Genomic DNA, 18,906 nt, shown 5'->3' with positions numbered 1-18,906 from the left:
GTACTAACAATTTTGATTTTCAGTTGACGTATAGATTAGTAATGAAATTTTCTAATTATTTTAGAATATGTTCACCAGAAACATGGCAAAAATTCCTTTCTTTATAAAAATTTAAGTTAAGTTTTTCATGCAGCAGGAAACTCCTTAAAATTCACTCTTTTGTAGTATGTGTCAAAATTCTACATACTGCAAAAGAGTGAATCATTTTTGCTGTTCTATTCAATGACACATTATTCACTCACTCCTGCTCCTGAAAAAAGTGTGGCTTTTAAGAGTTAAATTTTTAACAGTTAAATTATGAATTAATTTGTGAATATTAAGAATATTAACCTGAACTGAAATTTATTGAACAGTATTTTAGAATGCCTATGTTCATGATTTATTAATATTTTCAAATTATCTGCTGAATTCTTCATAAGAGAGGATCTACTTTGTAGGTTTCTATGTTCTAAAAAGTATTCAGCAATCTTCTTTTTTTTTTTTTCCCTTTATTAATTAAAATAACATTCCCACAAAGAATTTTTCAGTATTAAATAGGATAATAGCATAAACACAAATGCTACTTAGAGACTGTTAGGATTTCTGCACCACTTAAAGTTATTAGCACAGTGTGCTCATACTGAGCTGAACGACTATTGTCTAAAGACATGGCTGTCCATCCATCTTCTAATACTGCAAAACTATTATCCCCTTCTGAGATAACTGGTTCTGAAATACATTAAAATCAGAATAATATTTAAAAAGGATATTTTACAGATATATTTATATAACTGATATTAGGATAAACAAATACTCTGAAAAATGAAATAAACAAACAAAATGCTAAAACAGGATAAAATACCGACAATGCATAAACTCGTGTCATTTAAATTCAATCTGAGAATTCTACATAAAATTTAGGAAAGGAAAGAATTTTCAGCTGTGAGATGAGTACAATCTCTCCCTCCTTCCCACAAACAGTCACATATGCTGCAAGCTAAAAAATGAAAGTTTACAATCAATTCAATTTGCACATTTTTAGCAAATATTTCCAGAAAAAATGGTTTGATTAAAAACCAAATTTGCCTAATCCTAACAAAAATAAACTAAATTCAATCCAGCTAGACTGGAATTATTAGTATCACTTCAATTTTTTTTTGTCAAATATTTCCTAAAAATGAACCAACTGTAACTAGAATTGAACAATGTAAATAACTTCTTGTTTTACAAATACAAAAGAAAAAATTTCACTTTGCAAAAGCACTGGAATACATATTTTTGACATATACAATTATAATCCTGAACATGTATTGACAAATTTTTATAAATAACTGGTAATTAATTTACGGAATTGACAACGCATATAAAGTAAATTAATTAAAGATAACTTTAATGAATCACTTCTATATTTCGGCAATGTCACATTGCCATCTTCGGGAACATAAAGATATGGTATGTGCACTAAGGAACTAACAAAGCAAATGAGGAAGAAAATAAGAACTAATTTTGTTCCTAAAGTCCTCAAAATGAAAGTCTCCCAAATTTGGGGCAGTTTCATGCACCCAAATTTGTTGAGGTTAGGAATGTTTTTTAGAGCTGCTGAAGATTCTTTGAATAGTCTTTCGTATTTAAACTTGCTGCGATGGATTATTTTTGTCTTCTTCCAACGAATTTTATGGTGGGTATCTAAGGCATGGTCTGCCAGCCCAGAGCGGCTGTACTGGTGAAACCGGATGTAGTCTTGGTGTTCTGAAATCCTGATATTTGTTGTTCTGCCTGTTTGGCCAAAGTAGGACAATTTGCAGCTGCAAGGGACCTGGTATACACCAGGTAGGTCTAGGGGAAGTGGTTGGTCTTTGGTAGAGCGGATAAGGGATGCCAACTTTTTATATGGTCTGTAACAGGAAGTAAGGTCATATTTTTTTGAGGATATTAGTTATATTTTTATAGTTTTATTATATTTATATTATATTATATTTTATATATTATATTTAATATAGTTTTATTATTAGGATATTAGATATTAGTTATGAGGATATTAGTTATAACTAATATCCTCAAAAAAAAAATATGACCTTACTTCCTGTTACAGACCATATAAAAAGTTGGCATCCCTTATCCGCTCTACCAAAGACCAACCACTTCCCCTAGACCTACCTGGTGTATACCAGGTCCCTTGCAGCTGCAAATTGTCCTACTTTGGCCAAACAGGCAGAACAACAAATATCAGGATTTCAGAACACCAAGACTACATCCGGTTTCACCAGTACAGCCGCTCTGGGCTGGCAGACCATGCCTTAGATACCCACCATAAAATTCGTTGGAAGAAGACAAAAATAATCCATCGCAGCAAGTTTAAATACGAAAGACTATTCAAAGAATTTTCAGCAGCTCTAAAAAACGTTCCTAACCTCAACAAATTTGGGTGCATGAAACTGCCCCAAATTTGGGAGACTTTCATTTTGAGAACTTCAGCCCAACTGCCAAGACTACCAAATTAGCCCGCAAGAGGGCACCATTAGGACTTTAGGAACAAAATTAGTTCTTTTTTTCTTCCTCATTTGCTTTGTTAGTTCCTTAGTGCACATACCATATCTTTATGTTCCCGAAGATGGCAATGTGACATTGCCGAAATATAGAAGTGATTCATTAAAGTTATCTTTAATTAATTTACTTTATATGCGTTGTCAATTCCGTAAATTAATTACCAGTTATGTCTAACCAACGTATAAGTCTTACTACTAGAAATTTTTATAAAGATTTCAATGCTAAGTAAAATCTCTTAATAACTTGCATATGGCTTAAAGGACAAAATGAATCTTCAAGTGCTTATGCATTTTGTGAAATGTGCTGAATAAATTATTATTATTAGGTGTATATGATCAGGAATATCAAGATTCCATGCCATGAGAGGCTGTGGGTTTCAGTTCTCTCTGTTGACAGCTCTTCTTTTTGTTTCAGCAAGTCACATGATCCTGTTCTAGGCCTTATATCAAACTATGCCATTTTTTTTCCCCTCTTGATCCTCTTCCCATAATCTTTCCTTCTAAAACTGTTAGTGTTCTCTGTCCTGCTGATCCCCCTACTACCTACATGTCCTAGCACTCTCATCTATCTCTGGATCATTTCCTGCAGTTTTCTGTTCTTGAACCACTGCTATTTAATTTGTTCATTAATGATATAGGAAAGGATCTGAGAGGAACTGTTCAGTTATTTGCTGATGATGCAAAGTTGGGTAGAGCAATAGTGAATACACATGATGTCAAAATTTTGAAGGATGATTTGGATAGGTTGGCAGACTGGACAAAGGAGAATGGATGTCAGTTTAATGTGGCAAAGTGTAAGGTTATGCATTTTGGGGTGAAGAGATTATCAGCTGTATACCACATTGGTGGAACTGTACTCGAGAAAATTGATGAAGTCCGAGACTTGGGAGTGTTAGTGGATAAGGAGTTAAAGTTTAGGGGGCACATAGCAAAAGTGGCTAAATCAGCTCATCAGATCACGTGGTTACTGAAGAATGCTTTGACGGGCAGAGACAAGCAGTTTATTGTTCCTCTTTATAGAGCCTTGATAAGACCCTATCTTGACTACTCTGCACAGATCTGGGTGCCAGAGTTTCTTGGTGATGGGGATGAGGTAGAGAGGATCCAGAGGCGAGTGACTAAGATGGTAGCTGGTTCATGGCATGAACCGTACGAGAACAGGTTGAATTTGTGGGTTACAGAAACTGGTTGATAGGAGGAAAAGGGGGTGATATGATTGAGACATTCAAATTACTGAGGAGTTTTGTTTTTACAAGAGTAATTCAGAGGAAATTTTTTCTGAACAGGTGTGGTGGTGGGAGAACTAGGGCCATCCATGGAAACTGAGCAAGAGTTTAGTTAGCAAGAGTGTTAGAACTAGGTTTTTTACTTGGAGTGGTGAATGAATAGAATAGGCTGCCAGTCTGTTGTGGGTGCCATGACTTCAAAGAAAAGTATGACAGATACTGTGCAAATGCTGAATAGTTCATGATATGATGTTTAGGGCCTCTCTCGATGAGTCTCTAAGGATTTCTTGGAGTTGCCGGTAATAATAATAATAATAATATGTCTGTGTTTTCATTCCTTGTAGTACACCTTTGCATCTGTCACATGCTCTATCCATGAGATTTTCAGGATTCTTCTGTAGCACCACATTTCAAAGGCCTCTATCTGTTGTCTTACTCTCTTCTTGAATACCAAGGTCTCACTTCCATATGTGAAAACTGGCCAAACTAATGTTCTTATCATTCTTTTCTTTGTCTCTATACCAACAGAACTTCTGAGCAGATCTTTTTATTTATTTATTTTTCCAGAAGGCATCTTTAGCTATGGTGGTTCTTATTTTTATTTCTTTATTTTGTTTTCCATCTGCAGTAAAGTAGCTACTTAAATATTTGTATTCTATTGTATGCTCAATTTTTATATTGTTTACGAATAATTCTCGTTTGGACCTATTCTCTTTTGAGATTCTCATTAATTTGGTCTTTTTATGCATTTAAATGTAGGCCAAAATCTTTACCTTCTTCAATTAGGCGCAGTAATTTGATTAATTTGTTTCTGTTTTCGGCAATTAGAATGGTACCATCAACATATCTAAAATTGTTGTATTTTATACCATTGATACTGATTCCTATATTTTGTTTTTCAATCTTTTTCCTCACTGTTTCACTGTAAATATTAAATAGATTTGGTAAAAGGATGCAGCCCTGTCTCACTCTGTTTTTTATTTTCACTTCAGAAGTCTCAGAGTTAAACAGCTGCATTTCATGTTTGGAGTAAATAATTTTTATAAGTTTATACACATGATCTTCTAAATTTTTCTAGAATATTAAACAGTTTATTGTGTTTTAGGTTTAAAGCTTTTTGAAAGTATGAAGCGCGTGTGCACGCACACACACACACATGCACTCCTGTTCCTTTCAAGTGATCTTTCTAGCAATATTTTTAGTTCCAGGATAGCATTAATGGTTCCCATTCCTCTTCTGAAGCCTTTCTGTTGTTCACTTAGTTAAGGCTCTTTCAATTTCTTTGTTAACAGTGGTTAAAATGATTTTAGATGCATGAGAAATTAGGGTTACGGTTCTGTAATCCTCACAATTTTGTGCATTATTTTTCTTTAGAAGTAAGCAGAGCAATGTTGTAAAAGATTCTAGTAATTGCATTGTTTTATAAATGTGCTGAATGGCATCCACCAAGTAGGTGTAAGTTTTAAAAGAGGTAAACCGTGAGTAGACATAACTATACATAATAAATAACGGAAAAACTCACGTAGAAATATTATTTAATAGTATAATTTTCGCCTGTGTGTCACAGGCATCTTCAGTACAATTAAGCTCAAAATTAAACACTAACTGACAATTCCAAAAAGCGCCACCTAAGTAGCTGGTGTAAGATAACTAAAAAGGTCAATAACTTTCCTAAAAAAAAAAAAAAAAAAATTAATACAATAAAAAGTTAGGAAAGATTAGCTGATTTGTAAAGTACTATCTCCCATAAAGGGGATAGACGTAAGCCGTCGGATCTGTTTAAGTTAGGAGAATGAAGTAGAGTTTCACATGCTTCTTTATAAAGGCGTTCCATGAGAAACTGACTTTTGTGAAGAACTCTTGTCTTTCTCCAATGAACTCTGTGTCTAGTGAAGATGGCATGTTCTGCAAGTCCAGACTTTTCAGGTTTAAAGTATTCAATATAAGATTGGTGTTCTTCTAGCCGAATGGAGGCAGATCTTCCCGTTTGTCCGAAATAACATAATCCACAAGAGCACGAAATCTGGTAGACACCTGGATGATTAAGATGTGGAAGCTTGTCCTTTGGAGAAGCGAGAAAGGTGGAGATTTTTCTAAACGGTCGAAAGGCAACAAAAATATTCAGTGGTTTTAAAATTTTTGCTATACGTTCACTGATGCCTTGTATATAAGGGATAGTAATGCGCGTTATTTCCTCTGTGTTTGAAGAGGGAGACATATTAAATCTATTCAAAGTTCTTTTAATGAAGCAATTCTTATAGCCATTAGATAGAAAGGAAGAAGTTATATATCGTATTTCTTTCTGTAAAAGATCGTCTGTAGAACAAAAGGAGTGGGCCCGATGAACCAGTGTTTTAATAGTTCCTGCCTTTTGACTGGGATGGTGATGAGATTCCACATGGATATAATGGCCTGTATGAGTCTTCTTTCTATAAACTGAGAAATGTAGGTTACCATCTGGTTGGCGAAGAATTAGAAGATCTAAAAAGGCTAACTGCTTATTTGATTCTACTTCTAGGGTAAACTTGATCCTAGGATGAAATGCGTTTAACTTATTGAGAAATTGTTGAAGTTCATCAGAAGAGCCATTCCATACAGCAAAAATGTCATCGACATATCTGAACCAATGAGTAGGTCTGGGAGAAATATTGTCAAAGATACGTTGTTCAAAATGTTCCATAAAGAAATTGGAGATAGCAGGAGAGAGAGGATTACCCATTGCTGTTCCTTCAATTTGTTGATACAACTTATTTTTAAAAGAAAAATAACCAGAATTTATTACAAAATCAAATAAGTTTACAATGTCTGAAGGAAATTCCTGTTGTAGTAATTCAATACTTTCCGAAAAAGGCACATTTGTAAATAAAGAAACAATAAGTTAAACGCATTTCATCCTAGGATCAAGTTTACCCTAGAAGTAGAATCAAATAAGCAGTTAGCCTTTTTAGATCTTCTAATTCTTCGCCAACCAGATGGTAACCTACATTTCTCAGTTTATAGAAAGAAGACTCATACAGGCCATTATATCCATGTGGAATCTCATCACCATCCCAGTCAAAAGGCAGGAACTATTAAAACACTGGTTCATCGGGCCCACTCCTTTTGTTCTACAGACGATCTTTTACAGAAAGAAATACGATATATAACTTCTTCCTTTCTATCTAATGGCTATAAGAATTGCTTCATTAAAAGAACTTTGAATAGATTTAATATGTCTCCCTCTTCAAACACAGAGGAAATAACGCGCATTACTATCCCTTATATACAAGGCATCAGTGAACGTATAGCAAAAATTTTAAAACCACTGAATATTTTTGTTGCCTTTCGACCGTTTAGAAAAATCTCCACCTTTCTCGCTTCTCCAAAGGACAAGCTTCCACATCTTAATCATCCAGGTGTCTACCAGATTCCGTGCTCTTGTGGATTATGTTATTTCGGACAAACGGGAAGATCTGCCTCCATTCGGCTAGAAGAACACCAATCTTATATTGAATACTTTAAACCTGAAAAGTCTGGACTTGCAGAACATGCCATCTTCACTAGACACAGAGTTCATTGGAGAAAGACAAGAGTTCTTCACAAAAGTCAGTTTCTCATGGAACGCCTTTATAAAGAAGCATGTGAAACTCTACTTCATTCTCCTAACTTAAACAGATCAGACGGCTTACGTCTATCCCCTTTATGGGAGATAGTACTTTACAAATCAGCTAATCTTTCCTAACTTTTTATTGTATTAATTTTTTTTTTTTTTTTTTAGGAAAGTTATTGACCTTTTTAGTCATCTTACACCAGCTACTTAGGTGGCGCTTTTTGGAATTGTCAGTTAGTGTTTAATTTTGAGCTTAATTGTACTGAAGATGCCTGTGACACACAGGCGAAAATTATACTATTAAATAATATTTCTATGTGAGTTTTTCCGTTATTTATTATGTATAACCAAGTAGGTGTTATTGTAACCAGTCAAAGCTTTTAACAATTTGGCAGGGATGTTATCACACCCAGGAAGAGTTATTATTAGGAATATTCTTGATTATGAATATTCTTGTATTTCATTTCTTGTAGGTGGAGTGGCTAATTGATAAATAGCCACTCTATTTGAGATTTGATAAATATTCCATCCATCTCTCATTTATCTTTTCATTATCAACAATTATATTTCCATCTTTGTCCTTGATGTTGTTAGATTGTGTTCGTTTTGCTTTTCCATTTAAGTTCTTTCACTTTCAGGAATGCTTCTCTGGTGGAAAACATTATGATCATAATCACCTGTAAATCTGATGAACACATTTTGGGCTTGGGAACTACCTATTCAAATTACAACATTTCAAATTAGAGTTTACTTTCAAACTGTTCACAAGGCAGTTAAAAAACTTATCACTCTGGGAGCATGTACTTATACATTTTTAATGCCACTAAATGATCGACAGCTTAAAGAATAATAGCCATATTTCATAGATGGATGAATAATATCATTCAGCATGAGCTTCAGGAAAAGAAAATGCTGTGGAGGGTATATAAAGGGGGAAGGTGACCAGAAAACTCATGAACAATACATGGAAAGGGAAGTAAAATCAGATTATGAGAAGAAACTAGCCGAGCAGGCCAAAGGATATCCCAAAGAGTTCTTTTGATATGTGACAAATAATTGGAAAAATAACCTTAATGAGTGCTGATGGTCACAAGGTTACAAAAACAGATAAAATAGTTGAGTTACTGAGTGACCACTTTGCAAGAGTATATCATACAGGTGAGATTAATGCTGTGACATATATAACAGAAAACAGGAACAGAGATAAATGAATTGGAGGTTCTTAGAATATTGCAGAATTTTAATGTAAATAAAGCTATGAGAATAAATGGGATATCAGTTCGCATTTTGCAGGAATGTGCAAGGGCAATGCCTCTGACTAGGCAGTTTAATTTAAGTCTCAGCTCTGGTAGAGTTCCAAGGGAGTGGAAAGAGGGCAAAATAATTCCCTTATATAAGAGAGGTTGTAAGACTGCAACACAATAGACCAATCAGTATCTAAGGAGTGATGGTCAAAGTGCCAGAAAATTGGTCAAAAATAGAATTCAAGAATGGGTGGATAAGAATATGATACTAAGAATATGAACAAGGGGACAAAATGGCTTTGTGAAGGAATGGTCATGCCTTAGTAATTTACTCACTTTACATTAGAGCAGTGTTTCTCAAAGTGTGGTACGTGGACCCCTGGGGGTCTGCGAAAGGTCTTCAGGGGATCCATGGCAATTTTCAGCTATGCATCATTAACGCATGGAATAAAATTTAAGTTTGAGATCGTAAAACGTGCCTATTGTATCACTGAATAAGGTACAGAGACATCTGCAGGCTGTGTAATATGTTTCTCAACAAACAGTGACAACTGAGTAAAAACGGCACTAAATAATGAATAGCATGACCCCTCCCACATAAAATGCTGTATAGTAGACAATCAAAACCATGTGGTGGACCAGCAACATATGGTTTTGTTTGAGTGAACGTGTTAAAACTAAGAAATATGTAGTGAATGTGTTTCAGATATTATATAAGGGATTCATTTGAAGAGAATTAGCATTTCAACTGAACTGTCAGCTTGCCTTTGTCAATTAGTAGCGCAATCTTTTGTTAATACTGCACCAATCATATGAACATCTTCATAGCTGCTTTATCTATACTGGCCTACCATTGCTGCCTGTTTCGAGTTCTGCTTTCACTAGCCATTTGTTGAAGGACTGTTCATTAAATACGGTAATTTTTTTTAGCTTTCAAATTCTTAAGTATGGATCACTGGTTAAAGACTGGATTTTTAAAATGCACAAAAGAGAGGAACATAGTAGATACAAGTAGCAGTCAGCAACAAGAAAATGTTGATATTGTATCTGGATCAAGTGAAATTGATAAATGTGTGTCATCTGACATCTCTAAAGAACCAACTAGGAAGAAGATGAGAAAACTTCGTAAGTACGATATAAATTTCTTGAAATGTGGATTTTCATGGACAGGAAATGAAGAGGAACCTATTCCATTATGTGTAATTTGCGGTGAAACTTAAAAAAATGAAAGCATGAAACCATGTAAATTAAATCGCCATTTTGAATCGAAACATAATGAATGCAAGGACAAACCTGTCGAATTTTTTCAAAATAAAGTAAAAAATTTAAAAGAATCTCAAAAAGTGATGTCAATCGTGTCAGGAGGTGAAAACATGAAGGCCTTAGAAGCTTCATATCGTGTGTCACTAATAATAGCAAAAAGTGGTGCAGCGGAAACAGTCGGTGAAACTTTGGTCAAGCCTGCAGCAAAAATAATAGCGGAAATTATGATCGGAGATAATGCAAAAAGATCTTTTGATCGGATTTGCCTTTAGAATAGTACCGTTCATCGAAGAATCACTGAAATGGCTGAAAATATAAAATTTTCAGATAACAAACATTGTTATCCAATATATGTAAGAGTTGTTATTATGTGTTGCAGGTAGATGAATCCACCGACATTACAAATTTTGCAAATCTTCTAGTGTTCGTTAGGTACGAAAAAAATCAAAAAATTCATGCCGACCTTTTATATTGCCAACCCTTGCCAGAACATACAACAGGAGAAGAAATATTCAACAGTATAAATACCTTTATGCATCAAAACAAGCTTGATTGGAAAGGTTGTGTTGGAATAAGCACGGACGGAGCGAAATCCATGGTCGGATCTAAAAAAGGGCTTGTTTCAAGGATTCAAGCTGTTGCACCAAATGCAAAGTCGACACACTACTGCATACACATGGAGGCTTTGGCTACACATATGTCTAGAGACCTAAAAAAAGTTCTTGATGAAGCTGTAAAAATCATAAATTATATTAAAGGCCATCCTCTAGACGCCAAACTTTTCTCTCAATTTTGCAAAGAAATGGGAAGCAACTATATACAACTTCTTTTCCATACCGATGTTCGTTGGCTTTCTCGTGGAAAAGTCCTTACTCGTTTATTTGAACTTCGGAATGAACTACAAGTTTTTCTTGATGAAAAGTTTGAATTGAAAAAGCATTTACATAATTGGAAATGGCTCAGTCAATTAGCATACCTGGCAGATATATTTACTGTATTAAATAGTCTTAATTTATCTTTACAAGGCAAGGAAATTTCTATATTTCATGTCCAAGATAAAGTGAATGCCACGTTGACAAAAATGAAGTTATGGCAAAAGCGGGTTGGTAATGGAGAATTTGACGCGTTTCCATCGCTTCATGAATTGCTCGCAAGTTCAAATGAACAAATTGATGATGATGTGAAAATTACTATCATGCAGCATTTAAAAAACTTACAAATGAATCTAGAAAAGTATTTCCCTGAATTGGACATTAATATTGAATGGATAAGATACCCTTTCAATAAAAACAAATTTATGCCAAAGGGTCTATCGTCAATAGGAGAAGAGCAACTTTTAAAACTAGCTTCTGATGGTTTCCTAAAAAATAAATACAGTGAGAATACGTTATCATCATTTTGGCTACAAATACAGAATGAATTTCCTGAATTAACAGATAAAGCTCTAAGGTTCATTTTTCTATTTCCAAGTTCATATCTGTGTGAAGTTGGATTTTCAGCCCTTGTAGATATTAAGACGAAGAAGAGGAATCGCATTATAGATGTCGAACCGCATCTGAGATTGAAATTAACAACTATAGGGCCAAATTTTGCTGAAATTTTCTCACCATAAGCAATTTCACTCCTCTCATTGATGATAAATTATTTCGAGTAAGTAAAACTTTATAGTATCTTTATAAAGTTTGTTCTATTAAAAATAAATCATATTTTTTGTTTACATGAACATATAAATTCAAATAAAATAGATATTTAATTTTTTAATATTTTAAATTAATTTATTAATGTAAATTAATTAATTAATTTATTTTTTAATTAATTAATTAGGGGTATTTGGTAATAATGAAAATTTAAGAAGGTGTCCGCAGATATCTGAAGTTTGAGAAACACTGCATTAGAGTGACAGCTGAGTTGGATAAAGGAAATGGCTACGCGATGATTTTGCAAAGGCATTTGACCAAATACCACATGAAACTCTGTTATGCAAATTAGAACAAATGGGGATGAACACAGGTGACGTGGATAAGGTGGTAGCAGCTGGGCAGGTTTAAAAAAGTGGTATACAGAGGAGCAGAATCTAGGCAAAAACAGATGACTAGTGGTGTGCTGCAAGGTTCAATGCTAGGACCACTGCCGATTAATTTGTATGTAAATAGGAAATAAGCCGAAAGGAAATATTCAGTTGTTTGCTGATCATGAAAAATTAGCTAAAGTAATAGTGAATCAAGATGATGTGGAGAGCTTGCAGGATGATTTAAATAAGCTGTCTGTATGGGCAAAAGATAAAGGGTTTCAGTTTAATGTGGAGATATGTAGATTTATGCATTTTGGGATAAATAGATTACAAGCTGCGTGCTACATTGATGGAACTATACTCTAGGAAACAGATGAACTTAGGGATTTAAAGGTGGTGGTGGTGGTAGAAAGAGTTGAATATTAGAGAACATATTGCTAAGATTGCTCATAAGATGACTTGGAAATTGAAGAACACACTAACAAGTAGAGATAAGTTGTTATTCCTCTTTATAAGGCCCTGATACATGCACATCTGGATTACTGTGCTCAGGTCTGGTCTCCTGCATTACTCGAGATTGAGGAAGTGGTGAAGATGATTTAGATGGCGAGTGTCTGTAGAATATTCCCTATAAGGACAGATTAACCACCTTACTGGCCATTATGGATCAAATACGCATCCTCATGTGCTTCGTATCCATCATATATTTCAATGTAATATGAATGGTATTACAATTTTAATATGCACTTCGCATCCACAGTAACTTGGAAGTATATATACGTCCTGGTCAGTAGCATGGTTAAGGGTGTGTGGACTGCAGAAGTTGGTTGATAGGCAAAAAAAGAGAGGATATGATAAATTACTTTTAAGCTACATTTAAGTTACTTAAGGGCTTTTATAGGATTGATGTAAGGGAAATGTTTCAGCACTTTTCTAGAAGGGGCAGAACAAGAGATCATACCTGGAAGTTGAGTAAAAGTGTGGTTAGTAGGGGTGTGATAACTAAATTTTTTGCTTGGAAAGTTGTGAATGAATGGAATGGTTTGCGACAGTCAGTTGTTAGCACCTTGTCTGTTAATGGGTTCAAGGAGAGGTATGATAGATTCTGTGGATGGTTTGGGTCTCCTGTGATGAGTCTTCAGACTTCACAGAGACACCCATACAATAATATCACTGCAGCAACCAAATGTGTTGTCCTCTGCAATATGCAAGATTTTCTCTATATATGTTGGCCTTTACAAGTAATCTTCATAAGAAACACCTCTATTTGCTGCAGACACTGCTCAATCAGGAACAGTGATGTTTATTCCATATACACTGAATGCATGTAGTAAGCACTTAAAATTCTTTATGGAGATTAAATCCCTCCCACCATCTCCCAAATTTTGTTCTTTACCCATTTATATATTCCATCTCTTGCAGCACAACTCCACTGGTAAAGCACAAAACATTCCAAAGTATACCTTGCCAAAAACTAAGCTGGCAATCCTTTTATCTGCATTTATTCAACTTGAAGGATGGAATGGCATCAGCAACAAAATATCTCTACTCAACTTTGTGTCAATCTGACAACAACTGAAGATCTTCTTAAGAATCATGCAGAGTACTATTAGGTTAAACAGCAACAGCAGTCTAAAAAACAGGTGGTACTCCTTTGAAATACTGCTCCCATATCCCACTAGTGTTTATTTGAGTGTAAATCTCCTAATAAATATTTTTTTATTATTATAGAGGTATCTCCATGGAGTCAGAAAATTCATCACAGGTGATCCATTAATTATACAATACCTATAATACTTCTCCTTAAACTCATTCACTGATGAAGCACTGCAAGCAATTCATTCCACCTACTCACCACCCTTTAAGCAAAAATCCTAGTCCTAACACCTAACATAAATGACTTCTTGTTCTGCTCCATCTAGCCAAATGCTGAAATATTTCCTTTTTATTAATCCTATAAAATCCTTTAAGTTAAATACGAGGGACGTCCAGAAAGTAAGTTCCGTTTTAAAATATTTTCACTGCAGTGCTGCGATTGCGATGGTGCACGTGTGCTGAGTTTGTTGATTCGTTAGCAAGGCGTTGGTGCCATTTTCAGGCATTCTCGCAGTACGTACACTTCTTGGTGTGTGTTTATAATGTCTAAGAAAATCGAATCGCCCGCCATATGTGAAATTAGGTCAGTTATCCGTTTCTTGAATGCGAGGAATGGTAAAGCAACTGAAATTCATCGGCAAATTATTGATGTTTATGGAGAACATGCAATGAGTGATTTAATGGTACAAAGATGGGTAAGACTTTTTAATGAAGGAAGGAAGGACAGGTGTGCACGATGATGACACTGAATTATCGGAAATTGTGTGCATGCCAAAGTTGCTTACAGAACAACACAAAGTGAATTGGCTGGACAGTGCATTGGAATTCTTGATATGCTACCATGAGGATGGTGATGCTTTCCTGAACAGACTTGTCACCGGGGGTGAGACTTGGGTGCTCACAACCACTGAATCCAAACAACAGTCCATGGAGTGGAGGCACACATCATCACCAGTCAAGATGAAATTTGAAAACAATGGTTTCCACTTGGAAAATCATGTGCACTGTGTTTTGGGACAGACAAGGAATTTTGCTGGTAGACTTCTTGGGTAAAGGCTCCACAATCAATGCAAGTACATACTGCCAAACCTTTAAGAAACTGCATTGTGCGATCCAGAATAAATGACGTGGCATTGCTTTGACTCATGATGATGCCTGCCCACACATGGCCAGCATAATAACACAACTTCTCGGCACCTTTGGCTGGGAACAATTCCATCATTCCCAATATAGTCCTGACTTTGCACCAAGCAACTTTCACTTGTTCAAACATCTGAAATCTTTCCTTGGTGGCCAGCCCTTTCAAAATGACGAGGTCAAAGAAGCAGTCAATACGTGGTTGGCATCACAGACGGCAACCTTCTACAACGAAGGTATACAACTCCTGGTGCCCCATTATGATAAGTGCCTAACAATGGCGGAAATCATGTAGAAAAGTAGTGAAAGATGTCTACTTTAATTTGCAATAAAGTTTTTTTTTGAAGTATATTTTTTGTTTCTCTGACAGCCCATTCCAAAGACCACTCACCATCTTGGTCACTCGCCTCTGGATCTTCTCCACCACTTCCTCATCCCCAAGAAACCCAGGTGATCAGACCTGACAGTAATTCAGATGTGGTCGCATCAAGGCTTTATTACAGAAGAATGATAACTCCCTTACCTCTTCTTGTTAGTGTGTTTTTGCAAAAATCAATCAATTTTGTGAGCTATGCTCTACTTTATCCTCAAGGTCTCACTTTAGTGAGTATGGGAGTGGCAAACCTGACCTGATGCTGGATCATACCTTACTTCAAGTAATATACATCTGTATATTATCTATAGGATGCTCTCCCTATTCTTATTTCTTTCTTTTCTTCTTCTTGTTTCTCCCCCCCCCCCCAATGCTATTTGAGTATTCGAGGGGTAGGGGTGAATCTTTCTATGTTTCTACTTCATGCATAGAAGGCAACGGGAAACCGCTATGCTTCTACTTTTCCCTAGTTTAGATAAGCAGCAAGAAGCAACAGACCGAGAGTACAATGATTTGAGAGTCCTAGTAGACAGAGAGTTGAAGTTTAGAGAGTGTGTTGCTAAAGTAGAGGATGCTACCAGACGATGATGCTCTACTTTAGCAACACACTCTCTAAACTTTAACTCTCTGTCTACTAGGACTCTCAAATCATTGGCTTCATCAATTTCCTGGAGTACAGTTCATTCAATGTGATACACAGCTTGTACTCCAAAATGCATAACTTGACACTTTTCCACATTAAACTGACATCCATCATGTTTTGCTCATACTGTAAGCCTACTGAAAAAATCCTTCAAGCTCTCTACATCCATCACCTTGATTAACTATTTGAAAAACATGATAGACGCATTAACCAATGCGTCTATCATGTTTCTTCTTTTCCCATCTATCAGCTAGTTTTTGAAGCCCACAGACTATCAGTCTATTCTCACAGGGAGCATTCCATAGATGTGCCACAATCTTTGTCACTCGCCACTGAATCCTCTCCACTTCTTCATCCCCCCCCCCCCAAGGACTAAATCTGCATGCAGCAATCTGGATGTGGTCTTATTAAAGCCTTATGACAGGGAAATAATAACTTCTCTATCCCTGCTTGTTAGTGTGTTCTTCAACACCCACATAATCTGATGTGCTGATATGGCAATGTTTGCAATATGCCCTCTAAATTTCAACTCCCTGTCTACAATCACTCCACTCATCAGTTTCCCACAGTTTAGTTCCATCAATACAGTACACAGCTTATGATCTCATCTTCCCTAAGTGCATCATCTTACACTTGGTCACATTAAACTGGCAGCTATTGTCCATACTGCTGGTTGTTGAAGTTTCTTGGCATCTTTAATTTAAACCATAATACTAGTCTATTTAAGTCATCCTGCATGATCTCTAACATAACCTTCATTTATTATTGCTCTTGCTATGTTCAACATCAGAAAACTGAATATTTTCTATTAAACAATTACTGATATCATTGTTCTACAAATTAAACAACAGTTTAATTTGTAGGACTGAGCTCTGAGGTACACCACTAGTCATGTGCCTTCTCCTGAACTCAACTCCTCCATAAACCATTCTTTGATATCTATCCATCAGTCACTCTCTAATCCATATCACCAGATTCATATTCATCCCCATTTGCTCCAATTTATGCAATCAAGTTCAGTGTGGAATCCTGTTCAATGAATTTTTAAAGTCCAGCAGTATCCCTCAGTAGCCATTTCCTTTATCCAACTCCATTCTCACTTTATTATAATTATAGTAAGCACATTATTAAGTCAAGACCTAACCTACACAAAATCATGTTGCTCCTTATAAAGTATCATTCTGCTATCTACTCATTCCTGAATTCTGTCTTTTACCACTTTCTCCAATACCTTAGCCACCACTCCAGGGATGTTGATTGGCCTATAATTTTTTAGTCTTGGAGCCTCCTTTATACAGTAAAGGAGGCTCCAAGCCTAAAAAGCCTGCCTCTCAGCCTGTCTTGCCTTCTTTTCCACTATACTGACACCTTATCAGTACTGAGGCTTAAATTAAACAGCTTGATCACAGGAGCTGATATTTCTCTTGCACATTCTCATAACACATGGACTAATATGCCATCTAATCCTGGTTGTGTTTGCATGGAGGTTCTGCAATATTCTAATCACCTCCAATTCTTCAACCTCTATTCTCCCATCATTCAATGCCATATCTGTCATTGCAGCATCACTACCTAGATGATACACTCAGCAATTTAAAATATTTTGTTTGCTTCTGTTACTTATTTACCATCATCACTTTTTAAAGTGTTTCAATAGTCATTTCTCCTTTTACTTGCCACATAGCAAAAGAACTGTTTAGGATTTCTTTTGGTTGCATCAGCTAGCTTTCTCTCATACTTTGATTTGGCCTTCTTTACCATACAGGTCATTCTTTTTGCATGTGCTGTGTACTGCTCATGAATATGCCATCACTTTTTTTTATATTCCCTCTACCACCTTTTCTTTGTCTGCAACTTCAGCTTAATGATGCTATTCATACAATTCCCCATCTGATTTATCCTTCTGACTCTGGGTATAAGGCCTGATACTGCTTTCTTCATTACCACCATCCTCTCTATCCTAAAAATTCTTATACCATGGCACTGCTGAAAGCCAACTTCTCAGCCTGTCATAATTACCTGCTTTGTAATTCCACATATATTCCTTCTTAACAAAGAATTTTGCATGTCTGGCAATCTCCCAGGTAAAGACTACATGATCACTTTTCCAAAGCAGAGGCAGCATAGCTAGACTGGTTAATGTTAAGTTCTCTGATGCTATGACTGATCCATTGCTCTCAAACCTCATGTCTGCTCCATTACATGCCATCTCAGGTAAATATTTCTCAGCAGCTGTATAAATTCCATTTCCTTCCTTCCCAGGACAATTTCCTCCCAACAAACTATGTCCCAATAGATTAAATCTCCCATAATAATTACTCAACCTGCATTTATCATACTAAATTCCAAAGCACGTCAGCTATTCTCAGTCAGTATACATAAACTGCAATACCTCCTTCATTCCATAACCTCCCTTACAAGGAAGCTATTCAGTAGGGGGTGAAGCCTACTGAATAGATCACATGATACTGAATAGCTTCCCAAGTTAAAAACTTGGGAAGCTATTCAGTATCATGTGATCACTCTTCAACTTACTAAACCTCTAGGCTTCACTCTTAAGCATTCTAGTCTCCCTGACTCTGCACTTCCAAACTCTTGCTGAACAACACTTTCTCAAGATTCCTGACACAAAATCCATTCCAATATAAACTACCCCACCTTATATAAATCCTTCCCTCCAAACTCACTCCACACCATTCCTCCTGAATAATCTCACACTAACTCACTTGTGATCAGAGCTCTCTGTCTCAGCTCGCCTCTATCATATCATAACAACAGACATAACTTTTACTTTCTCACTCTTCTTTTTTGCATGTACTAGCAACCCTTTCATATCTTCTAGCATACCACACTTGTCACCTGCTAAATCATTTGTACCAGCCAAATAAAACTATTTCATCATCACTCTTTACATCCTTATAATACTAACATCCTTAATCTTGACACCAGGAAACATGAATATACCATGTTTCCTGGTGATGGTGTATATATATATAAAAATATATATATATATATATATATGAGCAGTGGATGGAAGGACGAACTTCAAATTCATCTGTGACATCTGTAAGGACTTCAGTATTGTGAGATCTTATATTTCATTCATCAAAAGTTCTTACTGCATTAATACACCTACATCTTGGTCTTCCCCTTTCCCCATTATGGTATGAAACACAATCTGTTTTAAGGTGCATGCAGACACACACACACATACTTCTCACATGCTTCGTATATTCTCATTTTTAATATGATATTGCCATTGGCATAATCTCTTAATTCCCCTAAGCTTATTCAGAACT

At 35.8% G+C, this 18,906-nt stretch overlaps 1 protein-coding gene across 1 annotated transcript in view; it reads right to left on the bottom strand.

The window, feature by feature from the left end:
- Positions 1 to 468: 468 nt before the first annotated feature.
- LOC150101305 (methionine aminopeptidase 1D, mitochondrial) overlaps positions 469 to 18,906 on the bottom strand; it is a 79,387-nt gene continuing 60,949 nt past the window's right edge. The window contains exon 7 of the mRNA XM_090400119.1: positions 469 to 708. Within this exon, the coding sequence (XP_090256245.1) occupies positions 560 to 708 (149 nt within the window). The 3' untranslated portion in view covers positions 469 to 559. The remainder of the gene's footprint in view (positions 709 to 18,906) is intronic.

This window comes from Typopeltis vanoorti, chromosome 11 (genome assembly GCF_054136105.1).
Source record: "Typopeltis vanoorti isolate ZY-2024b chromosome 11, IOZ_Tvanoo_1.0, whole genome shotgun sequence".
Lineage (NCBI taxonomy): Eukaryota > Metazoa > Arthropoda > Arachnida > Uropygi > Thelyphonidae > Typopeltis > Typopeltis vanoorti.
Note: the sequence above shows the minus strand (reverse complement) of the source record. Positions and strands in the feature narration are given on the sequence as shown.